The 26,831-nt window shown below is 45.2% G+C and overlaps 1 protein-coding gene and 1 pseudogene across 2 annotated transcripts in view; both read right to left on the bottom strand.

Annotated features, from left to right (window-relative positions):
• The window catches only part of fbxl13 (F-box and leucine-rich repeat protein 13), a 41,813-nt gene extending 30,312 nt beyond the window's left edge, over nt 1–11,501 (bottom strand). For both annotated transcript variants that reach the window (XM_023985722.2, XM_023985723.2), the window contains exons 1-3: nt 11,283–11,501; nt 10,985–11,091; nt 9,937–10,004 (exon numbers count right to left, since the gene is read on the bottom strand). In XM_023985722.2, coding sequence (XP_023841490.1) covers nt 9,937–9,947 — 11 coding nt within the window. In that variant the 5' untranslated portion in view covers nt 9,948–10,004; nt 10,985–11,091; nt 11,283–11,501. The remainder of the gene's footprint in view (nt 1–9,936; nt 10,005–10,984; nt 11,092–11,282) is intronic.
• A 3,134-nt stretch (nt 11,502–14,635) lies between these two features.
• LOC111962563 (zona pellucida sperm-binding protein 4-like) overlaps nt 14,636–26,831 on the bottom strand; it is a 14,780-nt pseudogene continuing 2,584 nt past the window's right edge.

Below are 26,831 nucleotides of genomic sequence, written 5' to 3'. Positions count from 1 at the left end.
CAGGAAGATGCCAGAGATTTTCCCAGTTTAATTTTGTATATAGAGGTCAATGAGAGAATGCCGAATTTGGTCAATAAAAAATGGAATTTCTAATTTGCTACTTGAGGCTTATTTTATAAAATAGAAGCTTCGTAATGGTTAGGTTTTTACGAAAGCACTAATATAAAAGTGGACGCACGTGGCATTTCTGAAACTTTGAACGACTACACGGAAAAAATCCTCCAAGGCCGGAGCCTTCCCCTGTGCCGGTGCCCAGTCCAGGCACGACGTCCAGTCCCGTTTCAAGGCCGGAGCCTTCCTCTGCGCCGGTGCCCGGTCCAGGCACGGCGGCCAACTCAGCTCCATGGCCGGAGCCTTCCTCGGCGCCAGTGCCCAGTCCGGGTGTGGCGTTCAACCCAGCTCCATGGCCGGGGTCCTCCTCTGCGCCGAGGCCCAGTCCGGGCACGGCGTTCTACCCGGCTCCATGGCCGGACCCGTGGTCTGGGCGGGGGCAAAGTCCCGCACCAGAGCCGCCACCGAATCGCTGGCGGATCTGCAAGCGGATTGGGTACTTCACCCCGCACCGGAGCCGCCACCGACGCTAGATGCCCACCCGGACCCTCACCTATAGAGTCAGGTTTTGCGACCGGAGTCCGCAACTTTGATGGGGGGAGGGGGGGAAGGATTCTGTCACGCCAAGACCATAGAGAGACTTTTTATTCTCTATTCTGGTTAGGTCGGGGTGTGACTAGGGTGGGTAATCTAGGTTGTTTTATTTCTATGTTGGCCTGGTATGGTTCCCAATCAGAGGCAGCTGTTTAGCGTTGTCTCTGATTGGGAATCATATTTAGGCGGCCATTTCCCCACTGTTTTTTTGTGGGATCTTGTTTAGGTGTAGTTGCCTGTGTCATGCCGTTGGCCRGGGGGTAGGTTTATGACAGTCATAAATACCTCTTCACCCCTTTTTCCTCTCTCTACTCTACTGATGTGACATTAGAAAACCCCTTGGTTAACATAGAGATTCTGGGAACATCAGACGTTGGGGGGAAATTAACTATATTCTGGTAATCCGACCAATTGAACATATGCGGTGGTACTTAATGTATATTATGTCAGTTCGGTTGTCATCTGGCACATTCTCATCAATGATAGAATGACATAAACTCTACTGTGGAAAGTCTACACATCAGAGTTATCGGATTCACATGGAATTGTTGTTCAATTCAAATGTTTGAATATGAAATTATTCGTGATGGGATGAAATGTGATTTTAGCTTCTAAAATGTGAGAATTGGGTTTTCATGAGTGAATTAGGCCCGACTCAGTGGCCCGCCCACGTGAAGAGACCTAGGTTGTAAATTATGAAACACACCCCTTTTTTCCCTCCACTATATAAGCCATTGACGAAATTATTTAATTATTCATTTAACGAACACGAACACGAAAGAACACTGACAAACTAATACAAAAACAACAAACGACCGTGAAGCTATAAAACGAAAGTGCAGACACAAGCAACTAACGTAAAGACATAGACAATCACCCACAAACTACCTAATGACCATGGCTGCCTAAATATGGCTCCCAATCAGAGACAACGATAGACAGCTGTCTCTAATTGAGAACCCATCTAGGCAACCATAGACATACAAACACCTAGACTGAACACTGCCCCATAAACATACAAAAAACCCTAGATAATACAAAACACATACATCCGCCATGTCACACCCTGACCTAACTAGAATATATAAAGAAAACAAAGATAACTAAGGCCAGGGTGTGACAGTACCCCCCCCAAAGGTGCGGACTCCGGCGCAAAACCTGACACAGAAGGGGAGGGTCCGGGTGGGCCTCACGGCGGCGGTTCGGGTGCTGGACGTGGACCCCACTCCACCATAGTCAATATCCGCTTTGGTGGCGCCTCTGGAGCGAGGACCCTTACAGCGAGTCCCGGACTGAAGACTATCCTGAGGGCGCGACTGGACGGAGGGGCAGCTCCCGGACTGAGGGGCAGCTCCGGACTGAGGGGCAGCTCCGACTGAAGGGCAGCTCCGGACTGAGGGGACTGAGGGGCAGCTCCGGACTGAGGGGTAGCTCCGGACTGAGGGGTAGCTCCGGACTGAAGGGCAGCTCATGACTGGAGGGCAGCTCATGACTGGACGGCAGCTCATGACTGGAGGGCAGCTCATGACTGGAAGGCAGCTCATGACTGGAGGGCAGCTCATGACTGGAAGGCAGCTCATGACTGGCGGCAGCTCATGACGCGGCAGCTCATGACTGGCGGGCAGCTCATGAGTGGCGGGCGGCTCTGGCAACTCCTGACTGGATGGCGGCTCTGGCAGCTCCTGGCTGACTGGCGGCTCTGGCAGGTCCTGGCTGACTGACGACTCTGGCAGGTCCTGGCTGACTGACGACTCTGGCAGGGCCTGGCTGACTGACGACTCTGGCAGGGCCTGGCTGACTGACGACTCTGGCCGGTCCTGGCTGACTGGCGGCTTCTGGCAGGTCCTGGCTGACTGGTGGCTCTGGCAGCTCCTGGCTGACTGGCGCTCTGGCGGGTCGTGGCTGACTGGCGGCTCTGGCATGTCCTGACTGGCGGCGGCAACTGGCAGCTCCTGACTGGCGGGCGGCTCTGGTGGCTCCTGACTGACGGACGGCTCTAGCGGCTCCTGACTGACGTACGGCTAGTGGCTCAGGACAGACGGGTGGCTTTCACGGCTCCGGACAGACGGGCGGCTCAGACGGCGCTGGGCAGACAGGCAGCGCAGGCGGCGCTGGGCAGACGGACAGCTCAGATGGCGCTTGGTAGACGGGCAGCGCAGGCGGCGCTGGGCAGACGGGTAGCTCAGACGGCGCTGGGAGGCGGACAGCGCAGAGGCGCTGGGCAGACGGCAGACTCTGGCCGGCTGAGGCGCACAGTAGGCCTGGTGCATGGTGTGGAACTGGTGGTACCGGGCTGGGGACACGCATCTCAGGGCTAGTGCGGGGAGGCGGAACAGGGCGTACTGGACTGCCGAGGCGCACTATAGGCCTGGTACGTGGTGCCGGAACTGGTGGTACTGGGCTGGGGACACGCACCTCAAGGCTAGTGCGGGGAGGAGGAACAGGACGTACTGGACTCTGGAGACGCACAGGAAGCTTGGTGCGTGGTGTTGGCACTGGTGGTACTGGGCCGAGGACACGCACCTCAGGGCGAGTGCGGGGAAGAGGAACAGGGCGTACTGGACTGCCGAGGCGCACTATAGGCCTGGTACGTGGTGCCGGAACTGGTGGTACCGGGCTGGGACACGCACCTAAAGGCTAGTGCGGGGAAGAGGAACAGGGCGTATTGGACTGTCGAGGTGCACTATAGGCCTGGTGCGTGGTACCGGAACTGGAGGACTGGTACGAGGGGCTGCCACAGGAGAGCTAGTACGTGGGGCTGCTACAGGAGGTGCAGGACTAGGGAGGCGCACAGGAGGCCTGGTTCGTGGGACTGGCACTGTCATTCCCAGACGGTTAGCACGCACCTCAGGATGAGTATGGAGAGCTGACTCAGGTAACATCACATCCCGCACACGCTCTGTCGGGTGGATGTTGTGCCTCAAGCACCAACAGAGCAGCTCCCTCATTTCACTCTCCTCCAAACTCCCCATTAAATCCTTTACAGTCCTGTATCATTCCCATTGCTCACCTCCAATATCAGCCCGACTGGCTCTGGTTCCTTCTTCGGCTCCTCACGGAAGCACGGGAAGTTGACGCAGGTCTCCTATCTGAACTCGCCACACTCCCCATGTGCCCCTCCCCAAGAAACTTTTGGCGTTTCCTCGAGGGCTTCCTACCGCGCCGTCGTGCTCCTTTCTCAACTCCATTATCCTGTAACCCTCCTCGCACTGCTCCAGCGAATCCCAGGCGGGCTCGGCACTTTCTCTGGATCGATCGCCCACCTGTCTATCTCTTCCCAGGTTGTTCTCCACTCATCCTTTTCCCGGGTCCATTCCTCCACAAAGCGCTGTTCCCTCCTTTCACGCTGCTTGGTCCAATTTTGGTGGGTGATTCTGTCACGATCGTCGTATTGTGGAAGAGAGGAGGACCAAGGCGCAGCGTGATAACAATACATCTTTCTTTATTTAACGAAGACGAACACTGACAAACTAATACAAAAAACAACAAACGACAGTGAAGCTATAAAATGAAAGTGCAGACACAAGCAACTAACGTAAAGACATAGACAATCACCCACAAACTACCTAATGACCATGGCTGCCTAAATATGGCTCCCAATCAAGAGACAACAATAGACAGCTGTCTCTAATTGAGAACCAATCTAGGCAACCATAGACATACAACACCTAGACTGAACACTGCCCATAAACATACAAAAAACCCTAGACAATACAAAACACATACATCCCCCATGTCACACCCTGACCTAACTAAAATAATAAAGAAAACAAAGATAACTAAGGCCAGGGTGTGACAGGTATTTAGTAAATAAATAATTAAACCCAATTTTGTATTGCTGATTCAACTTGTTGCGGTCTGAAGATAACCAAGAATTTACAACTTTCAGATGAGACTGAAATAAGGTGACGATTAATATTGACTGCTATTGATGTAAAATATTACTAGGTCTTTAAGAGTTTATTCGGAAGATAACAGCTCTATAAATATTTTTCGTGGTGCCCCACCTCTCTAGTTAATTACATTTACATGATTAGCTCAATCAGGTAATATTAATTACGGAGAAAGGATTTTATAGAATAGTATGTCATATCACTTAATCCGGCATAGCCAAAAACGACACCTGTGAGCACTCCATAGCTTCACGTGTTGTTTACTCTTTATTGTTTTTTGTGCAGGTTCACTTCAAATAAAATATGTCGAACCGATTTCCCGCTGCGCTTTGGTCCGAGTGTTATTACGACGATCGTGACACAAATCAAATCAAATGTAATTTGTCACATGCCGAATGCAACAGTAAAATGCTTACTTACAAGCCCTTAACCAAACAATGCAGTTTAAGAAAATCCCCCCAAAAAAGTAAGAGATAAGAATAAAAAATAATTAAAAAGCATCAGTAAATAACAATAGGAGGGCTATATACAGGGGGAACCGGTACAGAGTTAATGTGCGGGGGCACCGTTGTCGAGGTAATTGGGGTAATTATGTACATGTAGGTAGAGTAATCAAAGTGGCTATACATAGATAATAACAGAGAGTAGCAGCAGCGGGGGGGGGGGGGGGGGGGGGGGCAATGCAAATAGTCTGGGTAGCCATTTGATTAGCTGTTGGATCTTATGGCTTGGGGATAGAAGATGTTTAGAATCCTCTTGGACCTAGACTTGGTGCTCCGGTACCGCTTGCCATGCGGTTGCAGAAAGAAAAGTCTATGACTAGGGTGGCTGGAGTCTTTGACAATATTTAGGGCCTTCCTCTGACACYGCCTGGTTTAGAGGTCCTGGATGGCAGGCAGCTTGGCCCAGTGATGTACTGGGCCGTACGCACTACCCTCTGTAGTGCCTTGCGGTTGGAGTCCGAGCAGTTACCATACCAGGCAGTGATGCAACCAGTCAGGATGCTCTCGATGGTGCAGCTGTAGAACCTTTTGAGGAACTGAGGTCCCAAGCCAAATCTTTTCAGTCTCCTGAGGGGGAATAGGCTTTGTCAGGCCCTCTTCACGACTGTCTTAGTGTGTTTGGACCATGATAGTTTGTTGGTGATGTAGACACCAAGGAACTTGAAGCTCCCAACCTGCTCCACTGCAGCCCCGTCGATGAGAATGGGGGCGTGCTGGGTCCTCCTTTTCCTGTAGTCCAGAATCATCTCCTTTGTCTTGATCATGTTGAGGTGAAGTTATTATCCTGGCACCACATGGCCAGGTCTCTGACCTCCTCCCATATAGGCTGTCTCATCGTTGTTGGTGATCAGGCCTACCACTGTTGTGTCATCGGCAAACTTGATGATGGCGTTGGAGTCGAGCGTGGCCATGCAGTCATGAGTGAACAGGAAGTACAGGASGAGACTGAGCACGCACCCCTGAGAGGCCCCCGTGTTGAGGATCAGCGAGGCAGATGTGTTGTTACCTACCCTTACCACCTGGGGGCGCCCGTCAGGAAGACCAGGATCCAGTCGCAGAGGGAGGTGTTTAGTCCCAGGGTCCTTAGCTTTGAGGGCGCTATGGTGTTGAACGCAGAGCTGTAGTCAATGAATAACATTCTCACATAGGTGTTGCTTTTGTCCAGGTGGGAAAGGGCAGTGTTGAGTGCAATAGAGATTGCATCATCTGTGGATCTGTTGGGGCGGTATGCAAATTGGAGTGGGTCTATGGTTTTGGGGATAGTGGTGTTGATGTGAGCCATGACCAGCCTTTCAAAGCACTTCATGGCTAGTTGGCTACAGACTTGAGTGCTAGTCATTTAGGCAGGTTACCTTCGTGTTCTTAGGCACAGGGACTGTTGTGGTCTGCTTGAAACATGTTGGTATTACAGACTCAGTCAGAGACAGGTTGAAAATGTCAGTGAAGACACTTGCCAGTTGGTCAGCGCATGCTCRGAGTAAATGTCCTGGTAATCCGTCTGGCCCTGTGGCCTTGTAAATGTTGACCTGTTTAAAGGTCTTACTCACATCGGCTACGGAGAGCGTGATCACACAGTGACACGGAACAGCTGATGCATGCTTCAGTGTTACTTGTCTCGAAGCGAGCATCGAAGTAATTTAGCTCGTCTGGTAGGCTCGTGTCACTGGGCAGCTCGCGGCTGTGCTTCCCTTTGTAGTCTGTAATAGTTTGCAAGCCCTGCCACATNAAGTAATTTAGCTCGTCTGGTAGGCTCGTGTCACTGGGCAGCTCGCGGCTGTGCTTCCCTTTGTAGTCTGTAATAGTTTGCAAGCCCTGCCACATTCGATGAGCGTCAGAGCCCACTTTCACCCATTTTGAAGTAGTCAACTGGGTGGGGCTTCCTATGGGTTAAGGACGGATCACATAATACCACCCAGGACAYCAGGAGGGATCAGCCAATGAAAAATAATAATGAGCAAATAGTACATAACTGCAAGTGGTAGTAAATCGCGAACCTTGGCTTTATACCTGTTCAAACAACACACTACAGGTGGCAGTATGCAACCTTTCAGTTTGTTTTCAACTCATAGAAGTATAGTAAAATTTAAAAAAATTCTACTTCAAAATGGAGATGGCCTCAATGGTGCTGTCCATGCTCTCACAGAGACCATTATGGGACAGATACAATGCTGTGTCCTATGTGTCTATCTCTCTATGTGTCACACCCATATTGATCAGCGCTAACTTTTTACCTGCTAAAAAAGGTGAGAATTCTGTCCCGTTTGGTAATAGGCATGTCTTGAATATTGACCTGAATAGCATAACGACCTTGATAATATTAGACTCAACCTTACACCCTGTGTATGTCCTTAGGAAACCCTGTTCTGCGTGGATATCCATTCAGTACACATCTACGGAGGTCTACGGAGCACCTTATGTGCAGTGTATAACGTCAGAACATCTGCTTTCTCAGCCACTGCCTGTCACCAAGGGATTACCCCAAGGCTCGATACTAGGCCCCACGCTCTTCTCAATTTACATAAACAACATAGCTCAGGAGGTACGAAGCTCTCTCATCCATGTAAATGCAGATGATACAGTCTTATAATCAGCTGGCCCCTCCCCATTAAACGCTCTACAACAAAGCTTTCTTAGTGTCCAACAAGCTTTCTCTGCCCTTAACCTTTTTCTGAACACCTCCAAAACAAAGGTATTGTGGTTTGGTAAGAAGAATGCCCCTCTCCCCACAGGTGTGATTACTACCTCTGAGGGTTTAGAGCTTGAGGTAGTCACCTCATACAAGTACTTGGGAGTATGGCTAGATGGTACACTGTGGTTCTCTCAGCACATATCAAAGCTGCAGGCTAAAGTTAAATCTAGACTTGGGTTTCCTCTATCGCAATCGCTCTTCTTTCACCCCAGCTGCCAAACTAACCCTGATTCAGATGACCATCCTACCCATGCTAGATTACGGAGATGTAATTTATAGATCGGCAGGTAAGGGTGTTCTCGAGGGGCTAGATGTTCTTTACCATTCGGCCATCAGATTTGCCGCCAATGCTCCTTATAGGACACATCACTGCACTCTATACTCCTCTGTAAACTGGTCATCTCTGTATACCCATCACAAGACCCACTGGTTGATGCTCTAAGGCCTAACTCCCCCCTATCTGAGATATCTACTGCAGCCCTCATCACATACAACACCCGTTCTGCGAGTCACAATCTGTTAAAGGTCCCCAAAGCACACACATCCCTGGTTCGCTCGTCTTTTCAGTTCGCTGCAGCTAGCGACTGGAACGAGCTGCAACAAACACTCAAACTGGACAGTTTTATTTTAATCTCTTCATTCAAAGACTCAATCATGGACACTCTTACTGACAGTTGTGGCTGCTTTGTGTGATGTATTGTTGTCTCTACCTTCTTGCCCTTTGTGCTGTTGTCTGTGCCCAATAATGTTTGTACCATGTTTTGTGCTGCTACCATGTTGTGCTGCTGCCATGTTGTGTTGCTATCATGTTGTTGTCATGTTGTGTTGCTACCATACTGTGTTGTCATGTGTTGCTGCCTTGCTATGTTGTTGTCTTAGATCTCTCTGTATGTAGTGTTGTGTTGTCTCTCTTGTCGTGATGTTTGTTTTGTACTATAGCCCCCGTCCCTTTTGTTCTTGACTGACTTGCCTAGTTAAATAAAGGTTAAATAAATAAAATAGAAAATTAGAGATGCCTCAGGCCTCTTGAAATCTAGAGGCTTCTCAGGGCCTGGTCCAGACTCTGGCTCTGCAGACACCAGCTACCAGTCCAGTGGAGGGAAATCATCCCCCAGCTGTGTCTCTGTGCAGAGAGAACCTGTCCCCCAATCCCAGGAACCTGGGCAGTTCACACAACTTGTCTCCACTCCAACTGAACCAAGGCCAATGCCCAAGGGTGGAACTGTCACAAGCAAGAGAAACTGTGGAGCAGGTCAACTACCCCAGTCACTCCAGTGTTTATGGGGATCATGTTTCTAGCCATTCGGGCTCTGCCCAGATCAGAATCTCCGCACGGCATGAGCCCAATGAGTTCATCCCAGCTCTCTCCAGCACCTTTGTTCTAGAGCCTGAACATGCTAGCACTGGTAATGATGTCCAAACTCCCTACAACCCTTTACATGATAGGCAAGCACTTAGTAACATTGTCAAGGATTTCAGTTTTGCAACCATTCATGATTTAAAACAATTTTTTAAGTCTATGAGGAACACCTTTTTTAAGCCAGGTAGACCTTTCCAAAAAACCTTGGACACTGTGTAGAATGAACATGTCCCCCATATTCAGCTGCCAAGGCAAATATCCCAAACTATCCATGTCCCTATTGAGAAAGGGCTTGCCCATAATGGCTGCAGTTCAACCCAGAGTTTGAGAGAGCCAGCCTACAGCCCCATGAGCCTCTCCAAAGCCCAATTGCAAGGACACTGTCCCTGATCCTATAATCTCTACCCAAGGTCCAGCCTCTCCCAGTGGTTATGGCAGTAAAGGCCCTAATTCTGTTCCCTTGTATCATTCTAACAAAGTCCCTGCAGGAGAATCTGTTTCAAAGAGCTATGGAAGTCTTTGTAATTCTGGCTCAACCTTTGGAAATGATGGTGGTGCTTATAACAGTTTTGATGTCCAGAGTGAACAAATCCCTAATGTCAAGCAGCCGTTCAAAGTGTCTCAAACTGGCTATGCCCCTACAGTACAAAGGCCTTTCCCTTCCAGTTCTTCCTCCAGACAGGATGGACAAGCTTTGTCTTCTAACAGTGGTGGCTACCAGAGTGCCCCAAGACTCAACCCCCCTCGTCCATCCATCCTCTCGGTATCCCAACTAAACATGGTTCTCAAAATGGGACACCATTTTTGTATTCAATAGGTGAGCTTTAGATAACAGGGGTTACTTACTTGAAGCACATATTTGTTAAACGTATTCTGTAACAGGAGTAGGCCTTCTCAAACAAACGGGAGAGAAACTGTTGAGGGAAGGAAAGATGTAAAGGTGAGATCATTTTCAAAATGTACATGTACAGCATGTATGTAGGAAACCACTAAACCTTACCAACAAAAACAAACTGCAAATGCATCCAACAACTTTGTAAAGCCACAAGCTTGATGTAGTCATTGAGTGCAAGGAATATGGGACCAAATTCTAAACTTCTGACTACTTTAATACAGTATATGTGAATTTGTCCAAATACCTACTATGACTTGTTCAACGAAAAGTGCTATTATTTCTAAATTTACCAGTGTATCATCTCGTTTCCCAAAGATGTCATGCACCATGCTTCCTGCCAGTGAGGTCACGGCAACTTGTTCTGGATCATCAACACATGTATGCCTAGAGACAGTGCTTTGTTAAARTTTTCTGCAATTCACTGCAGCTTTTATCAACCTGGTATCATAAAGTTTTGAGTTTAGCTATGATACAAAATTCTAATCCCTCTTGCATTTCAAACATGGCAATGAAACTATCACTGTCATTATACTCAGACCAAACTGCATTCATTGTGGTGTGGGCCATGCACTGCAGTGTTCAGGAGTGTTGATATGTAAAGCAAGTGGGTACCCAAATTGAACCTTTATCAATCCATCAATCAATTGTATTTATAAAGCCCTTTTTACATCAGCAGATGTCACAAAATGATTATATAGAAACCCAGCCTGAAACACCAAAAAGCAAGCAATGCAGATGTAGAAGCACGGTGGCTAGGAAAAACTCCCTAGAAAGGCAGGAACCTAGGAAGAAACCTAGAGAGGAACCAGACTCTGAGGGGTGGCCAGTTCCGGTTGTGCCGGAATATTTCATTCTTGAAAATAAGAAAATGCACATGTGCAGTGACTTACTCCCTACACAGCTTTTCATAAAGTGGAAGTTTTGAGAAGTTTTTATTTATAGATCACAACCATTTTATATAGACCATTCAGAAGTAGGATACTGTAACAGGTTACTCACCAATCAATCTCAGCAGTGTCCCGGTTTTCCTGAATAGACACAATCTTCCTTTCCAGAAAATGTAATGGACTTTCAGGACACGACACACATAAACCTGTTAATAATGCCTGTTGAAACACAACACGAGTATTGTACATATTATCAAATGTAGCTATATAACGTTAGCTAATTAATTTAACTACAAACTGCTATATGGCTCTTTAACTCGCTAACGTTAGCTACTGTAGCTAGCTAGCTATTTTATGTTAGGGTCACGAGAGTTGGCATGGCAAAATTTGTGACATTGTAAAAGTCTCACCTGAAATATCTGGGGCAAGGAATGCTTCAGTATATATTCCCTCAACGCCGGGTCAGCATTTAGTAAAGAAGCCATATCAAAACTCCATCCCAAAGTAGGTAATATAACGTTAACTAGCTAAATAGAAAATTATCAAAATATTTGTCAACACAGAAGTTTGCAAGCAGGCCCAGTTCTGTTCTCTGATTGGACACTTCCATGTACAGTTTACCGTTACCTAGTAACCAAGATTCCATGTTGTGGGGGGTGTACGGAAAAATCTAATCTGGGTCCTTGCGATGTCCGAACTCTGACGTACCCTACTGAAATTGACATTTAAAACGRTTAAAGTGGAATTGACAGATATGCAAATATGAAACAAACAGACAGTCATAATATCAGTCAAAAATGTGACATTCCTAGTTATGCTACAAAAACAACTTTTTTAAATGTTTTCAAAATAGGTTCTATTTGACTCAAAATTCCATGACATACTGTAAGGCATTGTTGTTAGAATAGATGGATGCGGTTCAATGCATAATTCATATTTTGGTAGTCTAAAAATATTGCCACCAGGTTGTAAATCACAACTTGCCTGGTACGTTGTTTTCTGCCTCCACCCATTCGGGATGCAGTTTCTTACAATAACTCAATATTATGAACAAAAACGGACTACTGTAACTAATGTTGGGAATGTCAATACAATCAAACTAGCAAGGGCAATGATCACAAGTCAGTCATAACGTGGCTAAAAGGCAAGCGTATGTGTCAAACACGAGTCCTGCGGGCCGAATAGGACGCATACGCGAGTCAACAGTTGAGTCATCTACGCTCACATCTGTGAATTCAACTTCAATTGTTCTGCTTTACTTTATCCTGCTTACAAAAAAACCCTGCAACAAAGCGCCATGCAAAGGAGAAACATGTAGGCCTATTACAGCAACATTTGAGAAGTAGCCTAGGCTGGCTACTCAACTACAATACATTTTGAGTGCACCATACAGCAATGCTGCATTCAACCCACCGGTGATCCATCAAGTGCAAAAACATGTTTTAAGTTTAAATGTTTCAATGTTACAACAACCTATAGCTACGTTTTTCTGAATGGTTACCAGGAGGAAAATGGGAGGGTCATGCTTTTTAAATTTCAGTAGGGGAAGAGTTTAGTATTTAGAAAATATTAATTGTCATGTAATTTGTAATCAATTAAATGTCATGTATTGCTCATGKTTTAGTTAGTTGCTTATTATAATATCTTATGTGTGCCTGATGATGCCGCTCATCCCTGATTCTCTGCTGGGCGCTCAATATCAAGTGCGCGTMGTGTGGTCTCAATAACATGATCCATAGCCTATACCAGCCTTTCTCAAAGACGCTGGCGCGTGGAGGAATGCTTTCCGGTCTGCAGCATATTTGTCTTGAATATTATTGCATTTTTTTGTGCTCTGCGGCATATTTGACTTTAATAAATACTTATAGTAAGCCTATTTGAGCAATGCGCTGAACTATGTATGCCGTGGTAAACTAATTGTGTTGCCATGACTAAGTATAGCTTCACCAAACACACACCATACATACACAAGCTAGCCCTCGCTGGAATTGTTTCAAATAGCAGCTGCCTGCCAAAATCGGTCTGTGTGACACACTATATATACAAAAGTATGTGGACACCCCTTCAAATTWGTGGATTCGACTATTTCAGCCAAACCCGTTGCTGACAGGTGTATAAAATCGAGTACACAGCCATCCAATCTCCATACACAAACATGGGCAGTAGAATGGCCTTACTGAAGAGCTCAGTGACTTTCAACATTGCACTGTCATATGATGCCACCTTTTCAACAAGTGTTTGTCTAATTTCTCCCCTGCTAGAGCTGCTCCGGTCAATTGTAAGTGCTGTTATTGTGAAGTGGAAACGTCTAGGAGCAACATGGCTCAGCCATGAAGTGGTAGGCCACAAAAGCTCACTGAACGGGACTGTCGAGTGCTGAAGCGCATAGGATGTCTGTTCTCGGTAGCAACACTCACTACCGAGTTCCAAACTGCCTCTGGAAGCAATGTCAGCACAAGAACTGTTCGTCGGGAGCTTCATGAAATGGGTTTCCATGATCCAGCAGCCGAACACAAGCCTAAGATCACCATGCGCAATGCCAAGCGTCAGCTGGAGTAGTGTCAAGCTCACCGCCATTGATCTCTGGAGCAGTGGAAACRTGTTCTCTGGAGTGATAAATCACACTTCACCATCTGGCAGTCCAATGGACAAATCTGGGTTTGGCGGATGCCAGGAGAATGCTACCTGCCCCAATGCATAGTGCCAACTGTAAGGTTTGGTGGAGGAGAAATAATGGTCTGGGGCTGTTTTTCATGGTTCGGGGTAGGCCCCTTAGTTCCAGTGAAGGGAAATCTTAACGCTACAGCACACAATGACATTCTTGACAATTCTGTGCTTCCAACTTTGTGGCAACAGTTAGGGGAAGGCCCTTTCCTGTTTCAGCATGACAATGCCCCCGTGCACAAAGCGATGTCCATACAGAAATGGTTTGTCAAGATTGGAGTGGAAGCCCTTGACTGGCCTGCACAGAGCCTTGACCTCAACCATATTGAACACCTTTGGGATGAATTGGAACGTAAACTACGAGCTAGGCCTAATCGCCCAACATCAATGTCGACCTTACTAATGCTCTTGTGGCTGAATGGAAGTCCCTGCAGCAATGTTCCAACATCTAGTGGAAACCTTCCTAGAAGAGTGGAGGCTGTTATAGCAGTAAAGGGGGAACCATATTAATGCCAATGATTTCGGAATGAGACAAGCATGTGTCCACATACTTTTGGTCATGTAGTATTGATACCAACAGTATCACCCCCTTGTATAAAGCTTATTTACTACAGTACAGTTATTCAGGAAATATTTATTTTGATTATGAAATTGTTTGTCTTGTTTTGGCCTTTACAATTAACAGATTTGTTTTTGTTTTCTTTATATATTAATAAATATGTTTTGTTTATTTAAAGGTGACTGTCTCCGTGCATCATTATTTTAGCATGCCATAAAGGAAAAGTTGAGGTTCTCCAGCATTGAGTGTTCCCAGTAAAATACACGGTGCAATATCCCTGCCTGGGTGACTAAACCCTCTAGTGTTGAAGCTGGGAAGTGGTTCAAAGCCAGCATATTATCAGGGCCCTGCCTTGGTTTCTCTGACCAAGTGAGGGGAAAAGGTTTGAAGGATTTTCCCTGACCACAAAGTCCCCAACACACAGCAAAAGTTTTGTAACTTAACCTTTTCATAACTCTTTCCACAAAAAAAGCAATGAGATGTCTCWTATTTTATTGTCAAGTCAGACCATATAAATGAGGATCATATAACACATTTGATTTAAACATAAAGACGTGGGTCAATCATGATGACTTTTTGACTGGAAACCACAACCTCTGCTTTAGTCTTCTTTTGGCCTTGAGCAGAAAGATCTCTCCCTGAAGAGAAAAGACAGTCAGACCACAGACAAAGACTTCAAACTAAAGATTCAAATAAACCACTCACCAGTGGAGGCTGCTGAGCGTAGGACATAATAATGGCTGGAACGGAGCAAACGGAATGACATCAAATGCATAGAAACCATGTGTTTGATACCATTCCACTAATTCTGCTCCAGCCATTACCACGAGCCCATCCTCCCCAATTAAGGTGCCACCAACCCCCTGTGCCAATAAAAACACACTCCAAACTGTTGCACAGAGTAAACATGACAGCCTGGTCCTAAGCACACCACTCACTTTGCCTGTTGCACCTGTGTTCACAGGAGCCTGCTAGAGCGTGGCACACTGTTGCACTACAGTGGATGTACACCTGGTGAGACAGAAATTAAATCAGCTACATCTCTGGAGCTGGTCAACAGAGCCTTGTCTACATTGATTTGTACCATGGTTATGTCTATATCTATGTTAGGTATTCCTTCAACTGATTGTGATGTTTTTATTTATGTTTAAAGCACTATAGGTGTATGAGGAAGCACTCTACAATATGTATAAAATAGGTACATGTTCAAGCAATATGGTAATAGCTACACATTGCTCTATAGGATGTTAGGTGGAATCTTAACCATCATCTTTACATCTATGCAACGCTCTCAGATCTACACAAGTGTCTCTATGGGTTCTGATGTGATTTGGGATTGAACTGCATTCATTACGTTCTCCTGCAGGGGGACCATAGATGTCGGATCCACAAAGGTGAACATCTTGAAGACGAAGCGCTTGTAGTGGGAGAAGAATTCTCCTGGAGGGATATAGGAGCTGTCCAAGGGGATGGGCACGGTCAGGTAACGGTCATCCTGGTAGGGACACCTGGGGGGAGATAAACACACAGAGAGAGAGAGAGTCGTGGTGAGGAGCACCAGAGACCAGCTAGGACAGAAACTGGGGGGAAATGGATTAATCAGAGTACTATATTGTTCACAAACTTCAACAAGAATAGCTGGATTTAGATGTTTATTTAAATTACTTGCTTTTAATTTTTAACATATATATCACAGTGTGGCCAAAAACTATTAGTCAGCCACCAATTGTGCAAGTTCTCCCACTTAAAAAAGATGAGAGAGGCCTGTAATTTTCATCATAGGTACACTTCAACTATGACAGACAAAATGAGAAAAAAAATCCTGAAAATCACATTGTAGGATTTTTAATGAATTATTTGCAAATATAGGTGGAAAATAAGTATTGGTCAATAACAAAAGTTTATCTCAATACTTTGTTATATACCCTTTGTTGGCAATGACAGAGGTCAAACGTTTCTGTAAGTCTTCACAAGGTTTCACACACTGTTGCTGGTATTTTGCCCATTCCTCCATGCAGATCTCCTCTAGAGCAGTGATGTTTTGGGCTGTTGCTGGGTAACACGGACTTTCAACTCCCTCCAAAGATTCTATGGGGTTGAGATCTGGAGACTGGCTAGGCCACTCCAGGACCTGAAATGCTTCTTACGAAGCCACTCCTTCATGCCGGGCGGTGTGTTTGGATCATGTCATGCTGAAAGACCCAGCCACGTTTCATCTTCAATGCCTTGCTGATGGAAGAGGTTTTCACTCAAAATCTCACGATACATGGCCCATTCATTCTGTCCTTTACACGGATCAGTCGTCCTGGTCCCTTTGCAGAAAAAACAGCCCCAAAGCATGATGTTTCCACCCCCATGCTTCACAGTAGGTATGATGTTCTTTGGATGCAACTCAGCATTCTTTGTCCTCCAAACACACCGAGTTTGAGTTTACCAAAAGGTTCTATTTGGTTTATCTGACCATATGACATTCTCCCAATCTTCTTCTGGATCATCCAAATGCTCTCTAGCAAACTTCAACGGGCCTGGACATGTACTGGCTTAAGCAGGGGGACACGTCTGGAACTGCAGGATTTGAGTCCCTGGCGGCGTATGTGTTACTGATGGTAGGCTTGTTTACTTTGGTCCCAGCTCTCTGCAGGTCATTCACTAGGTCCCCCCGTGTGGTTCTGGGAATTTTTGCTCACCGTTCTGTGATCATTTTGACCCCACGGGGTGAGATCTTGCGTGGAGCCCCAGATCGAGGGGAGATTATCAGTGGTCTTGTATGTCTTCCTTTCCTAATAATTGCTCACAGTTGATTTCTTCCAACCAAGCTGCTTACCTATTGCAGATTCAGTCTTCCCAGCCTGGTGCAGGTCTACAATTTTGTTTCTGGTGTACTTGACAGCTTTTTGTCTTGGCCATAGTGGATTTTTGGAGTGTGACTGTTTGGAGGTTGTGGACAGGTGTCTTTTAATACTGATAACAAGTTCAAACAGGTGCCATTAATACAGGTAACGAGTGGAGGACAGAGGATCCTCTTAAAGAAGAAGTTACAGGTCTGTGAGAGCCAGAAATCTTGCTTGTTTGTAGGTGACCAAATACTTATTTCCACCATAATTTGCAAATAAATTCATTAAAAATCCTACAATGTGATTTTCTGTATTTTTTTTCTCATTTTGTCTGTCATAGTTGAAGTGTACCTATGATGAAAATTACAGGCCTCTCTCATYTTTTTAAGTGGGAGAACTTGCACAATTGGTGGCTGACTAAATTCTTTTTTGCCCCACTGTATATATAACGCAAAGTTTAAAAAGTATAGAGTATTTAGTTACCCATTAACTAGTAGGTCCCACCGGGGCGGCCTATCACCTGTGGGGTTTGTGGTGGCCCAGCACTGCTCCAGTACCAGGACAACATTGGGATCTGTCATCCCCAGGATGCGAACCTCAGCATACACGGGATCCCTGAGGACCTTGGTGACAGGGTAGTCTGCCACCGTGTAGTAAGAGGTGTATGCTTCTTGCACTGTGGAGGAAAATTACATTGGTAGTGGATGAGTTCACCTTAAAATATACTGTAAATCACTTAAACCACCATGCACTTGGATAAGTGATCATTACTTCATCATCATTAGGTTCATATCAGGCTTTTTCCCTTTTATACTTTTTTAAAAGTATATATATATATGTGTACTTATATATATACTTAATATTTTAGTTTAAAAAAAAGAAGTTTTTTTAAACAATACAAAAATATTAAGTGATGCAGAAAACCTGAACACCTGGTGAAAAAACTCACATGAACTCTGACCGTATACCTCATATCAGATACACAGGAACAATATCAAAACTAGGAATTACTTTCATCACATCCCTTGGAGAGACAATGTCCATTGGCCAGTCGGAGCTCCACGTTGAGAACGGCATCAACAGTGACCACTGGGTTGGGGTTTGGATACGTTTTCACCTCGATAACCAGTGTCTCAACCGAAGTCCCAGTATACCGACACTGGAAGAGCAGGCTGAGAAGAAAGCAATATATTCAGAGCTATCAGAAAGACATCACATATCAGCACTTTTTTKGGGGGGGGATTGCCAATAAAGCCTGCAGGTATAACATGTTATGAGGCAGTAATGAGGTTATGAGCATGTACCCTCAAGCTTATAATCATCTCATAATGGTCCTGAMTAAATACCAGCCATTGTAAGTCAGTTGAAATGTTGTTGCATAGGGAGAAGAACAAATTATTATACATTATGAATGCCATACACATTGTTAATAACTTAAAAACACAGTATATATATATATATACACCTTATATATATATGAATGTTTAGTTTTTAATTTTTTTTACCTTCATTTAACTGGGCATGACACCCCATTTTAGGCAAAGATCACCTACTCATAGTGRCTGTCCCTGGTAATGTCGCCGAAGGGTCCCATCTCCACTACATATGAAGAGGACATCCTGTTCTCATAGACAATAGTATCAGGTTCCTCCTGCAGACAGACCATGCATCACATTGTGCAAAAGTAGAAATAAGTACTTTCTAACTCATTATATAGCCAAGGGATAGTCAACCCTCCTCCAGAAGAGCTACTGGGTAAGTAAGCTTTTAATCCTGCCCTGTTTTAACAAACTCCATTCTTCTAATCAGCTGTTTATTAGGACCTCGATTAGCTGAATTAGGTGCTAGAGCAACACAGTAGCTCTCTGGTTAAGATGCAGTTTCATTGTACTGAAACCAAACCCTGGCCATACGTACCGTCACCACAGTTCCACATTCAGTGACTTTGAACTGGTAGATGGCAAAGGCAGATGTAGTGCCGACAGGGGTGCAGTGGGCTCCGTTTGCCCCTAGCAGGCTGATAGAATCTAGCTCAAGTTTGGGCAGAGTGGCATCCCTGGCAACCACCACCACAAACTGTCCATCCTTGGTACACTGGACAGTCACTGGTGACAAGGAGCATAGGAGAAACATGAAGTTAGTAGTCCTAATTGCTGAGTAAACTGGAGCATTTTGGTGCATGTTGATTGATGGATACAAAATGGCCATATCTAAGTGGGTAAGTGTAAGTGAAATTGTTGAGAGTGAAGAGTTCACAATCCAATTACTAGTTTTCTGGTAAAGAGAAAGATACTAGTTTCTCTGAGGGGGCAAAACATTAAGTAAAATCGCACTGTTACAACTTGAGAGTGAGAGTTCTAGAGTAAAATGAGCATGGTCTGACACCTACCTGTTTTCCCGTAGAAGCACATCCGTCCATCAAAACAGCAGCTGATGGCCTGGCATTGGGGAGCAGTGATGCCAGAAAGTCCACACAACACCTTGTCCTTGTCCACAACCTCACAGGTCTGTTTTGTGTCGCCTTTGGTGTAGGGTATCTGTTGAGGTATGTTTTGGGCAGGTTTTGAAAAAGGGTTTGAGCAGGTCTCTGAGGACGGGGGTTGGGCAGGCCTCTGAGGAAGGGGTTGCAGGCATCTGAGGAAGGGGTTGGGCAGGTCTCTGACGGTTGGAGGCCACAGGGTGTTGTGACAGGCTCTGAGGAAGGGGTTTGAGGCAGGCCTTCTGAGGAGAGGGTTTTGGGCAGGCCCTCAGGTAAGGAGGTTGTTGGCAGGCTTCTGAGGAAGGGGTTGGAGTAGGCCACTGAGGAAGGGGCTCACGCAGGCCATCGCGAAGGGGTTTGACAGGCACTCGAGGAAAGAGGTTGGCAGCGCGTCTGAGAAAGGGTGGTCAAGGCTTCCTGAGAGAAAGGGGTTGGGTACGGCCACTGAGAAGGGGCTCAGCAGGCCCATCGGAGGACAGGGTTGGACAGGCCCCTGCCGAAGAGGTTGGGCAGGCCACTGAAGAAGAGGTGGCAGGCTTCTGAGGAAGAGGTGGCAGGCCACTGCGGAAGAGGTTGGCAGCCACTGAAGGAAAGAGGTTGGGCAGGCTTCTTGAGGACAGGGGTTGGGCAGGCTTCTGAGGGGGTTGGTAAGGCCACTTCAATTGAGCATCACACAGACAGCCAAGCATGGCCACTGCTACGAGACAAACAACACTCCACTGCATGGCCATGGATTCAGAACAAGTGACAATCCGAGGAACTCACAAGGCTCACTGTGCCACTTGTTGCTGCTTTTATACATGGTGGGGTGTGTTGAACTGTTGAAAAACCCCACCTCCTTGGCTGATCAATCATTCACATCCAGTCCGGAGGAATCAAGGCTTTCCACACTCTGAAGTCCCAAACATTTATTGACAAACGCAATGTTCATGTCACAAAGATCTCTGACATGCCTTTGACCAGAGTTGAAGGTCTTTGTGACCGTAACATTGTATTTGTTAACAAATGTTTATTTTGCAGGTACACACGGTGTGCAGAACTACACTCAAGAAGTAAACATTTTATAAATAATAATAAKAGACACAAATGTATCTATTGTATTCTATTTCTAATATAGATCAATATATTTCCACCCTTTCACTTTTCTTAAATAATTCCCTATTTCTTCGAAAATAAGTTGACATTTAAAAAAAACTTCAGTCTAGACACGTTGTTATTGGATTGTCAGCATTGCAGAACCACCAGAAAATGCTTCTTGTAGCCATCAATGAGCTTGCTGCACCTTTCTAATGGCAATTTGTCCCACTCTTCAGCCACTCTTCAAACTGCTCCAATTCTTCAATGTTTGAGTGGTGCCTTCCACTAACTACTGTTTTCAGATCTCACACACAAAAGCTGAAGAACATATGAACATCCAGGTATTTCTTTGCAGGTACTGGAGTTATAGGTGAAAAATATCTCGCCATAGGTTTTTGATGGGATTCTGATCTGGACTCATCGCTGGCCACTCCAGAACAGTCCAGTGTTAATTTTTTAACCATTCCTGTTGTTTATTGATGTGTGTTTGCGTTTTTGTCCTGATGAAAGACCCACAACCTTCAACAGACACCCACTTGTTTACCAAAAACACATTGATAATCTATTAATTTCATGATGTCTTTCACATGTTCAAGGTCCTCAGTACCAAAGGCAGCAAAACAACCCCACAGCATTATCAAACCTCCCCATGTTTGATTGTAGGGAGGGTGTTCTTCTCTTTTAAAGCTTCATTTGGTCATCTGTAAACATAGCATTGATCTGTATTGCCAAAGAGCTCTAATTTTGTTTCAGGGGTCCACAGAACATTTTCACAGGATTTAGACTTGTTTAGGCGGGCTTTTGCAAAGTTCAATGTGGTTTCTTGTGTCTCTTTCAGTAGTAGGTTCTTCCAATAATGTTTCCCAACGACCAAATTAATCATTCAAAGAAAATAACACCATTCCTACAAAACATTTTTTTTTATTGTTTCTTTTTTATACTATTTAACCTTTATTTTATCAGCGATTCATACARGAAATACACAAATCTAAACACAAAGTGCAAGCAGAAAGAAAAACACAATCATAAAAAACAAACACATTCAACATAAATAAGGTCCTCAATCAGCTTTCTGAATTGCCCTAGAAGCACCAAAAGCACCATTTAAGAAGATTTTGAAGATTTTTCCACAAATAAGGTGCAAGAAAACTAAAACCTGATTTACCTAACTAAGTAGAGACAAAAGGAATTTCCAGAGTTAGCCATTCATGAGACCGGGTGTGGTGACTCATATGTCAAAAGTTTCGTAATGATGTTAGGTACAGTGGAACTTGTTGTAAAATGGCTTTATAAATGAAAACATAGCAATGTATCAACCTAGGTGACATCAAAGAGGACCAACCAACTTTCTATTAGAAAATGCAGTGATGAGTACTAAAATTGCTGACCGTAATAAAGCACAGTGCGTTATGATCACCTGCATCTAACGGCTTAAATGAAGTGTCAGCTGCGTTCATATATATGATTTCGCCATAGTCTAGGACCGATAGGAATGTCGACTGAATAATCTGCTTTCTATTATTTAGCCAGAGGCAGGATTTACTGTATTTCTACAGAAAAGCCCATTTTTATTCTCAGATTCTTAACTAACTCATCAATATGCTTTTTTAAAGACAGCTTTTCATCTATCCAGATGCCCAGATATTTCTAAGCAGGGACACAATCAATATGGACACCATCCAAAGTACATACAGTGCCTTCAGAAAGTATTCATACCCTTTGACTAATTCCACATTTTGTTGTGTTACAGTCTAAATTCAAAATGTATTAAATATTTTTTTATTAATCTACACACAATACCCCATAATGACAAAGTGAAAACATGTTTTTAGACATTTTTGCAAATGTATTGAAAATAAGACACAGAAACAACTCATTTACATAAGTATTCACACCCCCGAGTCAATACTTTTTAGAAGTAGCTTTGGCAGCGATTACAGCTGTGAGTCTTTCTGGGTAAGTCACTAAGAGTTTACCACACCTGGATTGTACAAAATTTGCCCATTATTCTGTTCAAAATTCTTCAAGCTCTGCCAAATTAGTTGTTGATCAATGCTAGACTGTCACGCCCTGGCCGTAGAGAGGTTTTTATTCTCTATTGTGGTTAGGTCAGGGTGTGACTAGGGTGGGCGTTCTAGTTTCCTTATTTCTATGTTGGTGTGGTTGATTCCCAATCAGGGGCAGCTGTCTATCGTTGTCCCTGATTGGGGATCATATATAAGTTGTCATTTTCCTTTTGGGTTTTGTGGGATGTTGTTTTCTGTATAGTTTATTTGCCTTACAGAACTGTGCGCTTTCGTTTTCACTTTGGTTATTTTGTTCGAGTGTTTTTTTGAAAATAAATATCATGAACACTTTCCACGCTGCGCTTTGGTCCACTCCTTTCGACGAGAGCCGTTACATAGACAACCATTTTCAGGTCTTGCCATATCTTTTTAAGTAGATTTAAGTCAAAGCTGACTTGGCCACTCAGGAACATTCCCTGTCTTCTTGGTAAGCAACTCCTGTGTAGATCTCCTATGGAGATGGCGCCGACAGAGATGGTCGGCTCGCTTCAAGTCCTTAGGAAACTATGCAGTATTTTGGTTTTTTAATGTATTATTTCTTACATTGTTACTGCAGGAAATCTTAAGTCTTATTACATAAAGCGGGGAAGATAACTATTGAATATAAGAGCGACGACCAACATTACGACCAGGAATATGACTTTCCCGAAGCGAATCCTCTGTTTGGACCACCACCCAGGACAATGGATCTAATCCCAGAAGCCGACCCAAGATAACGGCCCCGCAGAAGGGGCAGACGGAGTGGCCTCCTGGTCAGGCTTCATAGACATGCACATTGCCCACCACTCCCGAGTATACTACTTGCYAAAGTCTCTTGACAACAAGGTAGATGAAATTCAAGCAAGGGTGGCCTTCCAGAGAGACATCAACAATTGTAACATTATCTTTTTCACGGAAACATGGTTCTCTCGGGATATGTTGTCGGAATCGGTTCAGCCACCAGGCTTCTCCATTCATAGCACCGACAGAGATAAACACCTCTCCGGGAAGAGGAAGGTATGCTTTATGATTAACGACTCATGGTGTAATCACAACAACATACAGGAACTCAAGTCCTTCTGCTCACCCAACCTAGAATTCCTCACAATCAAATGCCGGCCATAATACCTTCCAAGATAATTCTCGTCAGTTATCGTCACAGAGGTGTATATTCCCCCTCAAACAGACACCAAGACGGCCCTAAAGGAACTTCACTGGACTTTATATAAACTGGAAACCATATATCCTGAGTCTGCATTTATTGTGGCTGGGGATTTTAACAAAGCAAATTTGAGAACAAKGCTACCTAAATTCTATCAGCATATTGATTGCACTACGCACCGGGGTAATACACTCGACCACTGCTACTCTAACTTCCACGATGCATTCAAAGCCCTCCCCTGCCCTCCCTTTGGCAAATCTGACCACGACGCCATCTTGCTCCTACCGGATGTACCAGTGACTAGAACCATTCAAGTTCAGTGTCAGCTGCATCCCTACCAATCAACCCTTCAAGATTGTCCCTACCAATCCACCCTTCAAGATTGTTTTGATCACGCGGACTGGGATATGTTCCGGTCAGCCTTAGAGAATAACATCGACCAATACGCTGACTCTGAGTGAATTTATGAGGARGTGTATTGGAGATGTTGTACCCACTGTGACTATTAAAATCTACCCTAACCAGAAACCGTGGATGGATAGCGGCATTCGCGCAAAACTGAACGCGCGAACCACCGCATTTAACCATGGAAAGAGGTCTGGGAATATGGCTGAATATAAACAGTGTAGTTATTCCCTCTGCAAGGCAATCAAACAAGTGATATGCCGGTACAGGGACAAAGTGGAGTCGCAATTCAACGGCTCAGACATGAGACGTATGTGGCAGGGTCGACAGGAAATCACAGACTACAAAAAGAAAACCAGCCATGTCACAGACACCGATGTCATGCTTCCAGACAAGCTAAACACCTTCTTTGCCCGCTTTGAGGATAGTACAGTGCCACCGTTGCGGCCCGCTAACAAGAACTGCACCCTCCCGTCTCCTTCTCCGTGGCCGACGTGAGTAAAACATTTAAACGTGTTAACCCTTGCAAGACTGCTGGCCCAGACAGCATCCCTAGCCTCATCCTCAGAGCATGCGCAGACCAGCTGGCTGGTGTGTTTAYGGACATATTCAATCGCTCCCTGTCCCAGTCTGCTGTCCCCACATGCTTCAAGATGGCCACCATTGTTTCTGTACCCAAGAAGACAAAGATAACTGAACTAAATTACTACCATCCCGTAACACTCACTTCTGTCATCATGAAGTGCTTTGAGAGACTAGTCAAGGATCATATCACCTCCACCTTACCGGGCACCCGAGACCCACTTCAGTTTGCATACCGCCCTAACAGGTCCATAGACGATGCAATTGCCATCACACTGCACACTGCCCTATCCCATCTGGACAAGAGGAATACCTACAGTATGTAAGAATGCTGGTCATTGACTACATCATCAAGCTGGAGGCCCTGGGCCTCAACCCCGCCCTGTGCAACTGGGTCCTGGAATTTCTGACGGGCTGCCCCCAGGTGGTGAAGGTAGGAAACAACATCTCCACCTCGCTGACCCTCAGCACTGGGGCCCCACAAGGGTGCGTGGAACATTATTGAAGATTTATGTTAAACATCCTAAAGATTGATTCTATACATCGTTTGACATGTTTCTACGGACTGTAACTTTTCRTCTGCTCCTAGTGAACGCGCGTCATGAATTTTGATTTGTTTACCAAACGCGCTAACAAAAGGAGGTATTTGGACATAAATGATGGACATTATCGAACAAAACAAACATTTATTGTGGAACTGGGATTCCTGGGAGTGCATTCTGATGAAGATCATCAAAGGTAAGTTAATATTTATAATGCTATTTCTTACTTCTGTTGACTACACAACATGGCGGATATCTTTATGGTTGTTTTGGGCTCTGAGCGCCGTACTCAGATTATTGCATGGTTTGCTTTTTCGTTAAAGTTTTTTTGAAATCTGACACAGCGGTTGCATTAAGGAGAAGTTTATCTAAAGTTCCATGTATAATACTTGTATTTTCATCAACATTTATGATGAGTATTTCTGTAAATTGATGTGGCTCTCTGCAAAATCACCGGATGTTTTTGGAACTACTGAACATAACGCGCCAATGTATACTGAGATTTTTTAATATAAATATGAACTTTATCGAACAAAACATGCATGCATTGTGTAACATGAAGTCCTATGAGTGTCATCTGATGAAGATCAAAGGTTAGTGATTACTTTCTCTATTTCTGCTTTTTGTGACTCCTCTCTTTGGCTGGAAAAATGGCTGTGTTTTTCTGTGAATTGGCACTCACCTAACATAATCGTTTGTGGTGCTTTCGCTGTAAAGCCTATTTGAAATCGGACACTGTGGTGGGATTAACAAGAAGTGTATCTTTAAAATGGTGTAACGTTCGTCTTCCTCCTCGGCTGAGGAGGAGCAAGGATCGGACCAATATGCAGCGTGGTATGTATCCATATTTTATTTCTTTAAGCGACGTAATGAAGAACACTTAAACAAAATACAAAATAACAAAACGACGTGAACAGACCTGAACTTGAGAACATAAAACATGAACGCACGAACAGGTAGGAACAAACGAACGAACGAAACGAAACAGTACCGTGTGGTGAAACAGACACAGACACAGCAACAATCACCCACAAACAAACAGTGAGAACAGCCTACCTTAATATGGTTCTCAATCAGAGGAAACGTAAAWCACCTGCCCCTGATTGAGAACCATATCAGGCTAGTTGACAATGAACCCAACATAGAAACACATAACATAGAATGCCCACCCAGCTCACGTCCTGACCAACTAAACAATACAGAACGAAGGAAATAAGGTCAGGAACGTGACAGTACCCCCCCCCCCCCCCACCCAAGGTGCGGACTCCGGCCGCAAAACTTGAACCTATAGGGGAGGGTCTGGGTGGGCATCTGTCCAAGGCTGGCTCTGGCTCTGGACTGTGGCCCCACCCCACCATAGTTAATCCCCGCTTCCGTGGCCTCCCCCTAATGGCTACCCTCCATATTAACCCACTGGATTAAGGGGCAGCACCGGACTAAGGGGCAGCACCGGACTGAGGGGCAGCACCGGACTGAGGGGCAGCACCGGACTGAGGGGCAGCACCGGACTGAGGGCAGCTCCGGACTGAGGGGCAGCTCCGGACGAGGGGCGCTCGGACTGAGGGGCAGCTCCGGACTGAGGGGGAATTCCGGCATCGCCGGCATGACAG

This window comes from Salvelinus sp. IW2-2015, linkage group LG4q.1:29 (genome assembly GCF_002910315.2).
Source record: "Salvelinus sp. IW2-2015 linkage group LG4q.1:29, ASM291031v2, whole genome shotgun sequence".
NCBI lineage: Eukaryota > Metazoa > Chordata > Actinopteri > Salmoniformes > Salmonidae > Salvelinus > Salvelinus sp. IW2-2015.
Note: the sequence above shows the minus strand (reverse complement) of the source record. Positions and strands in the feature narration are given on the sequence as shown.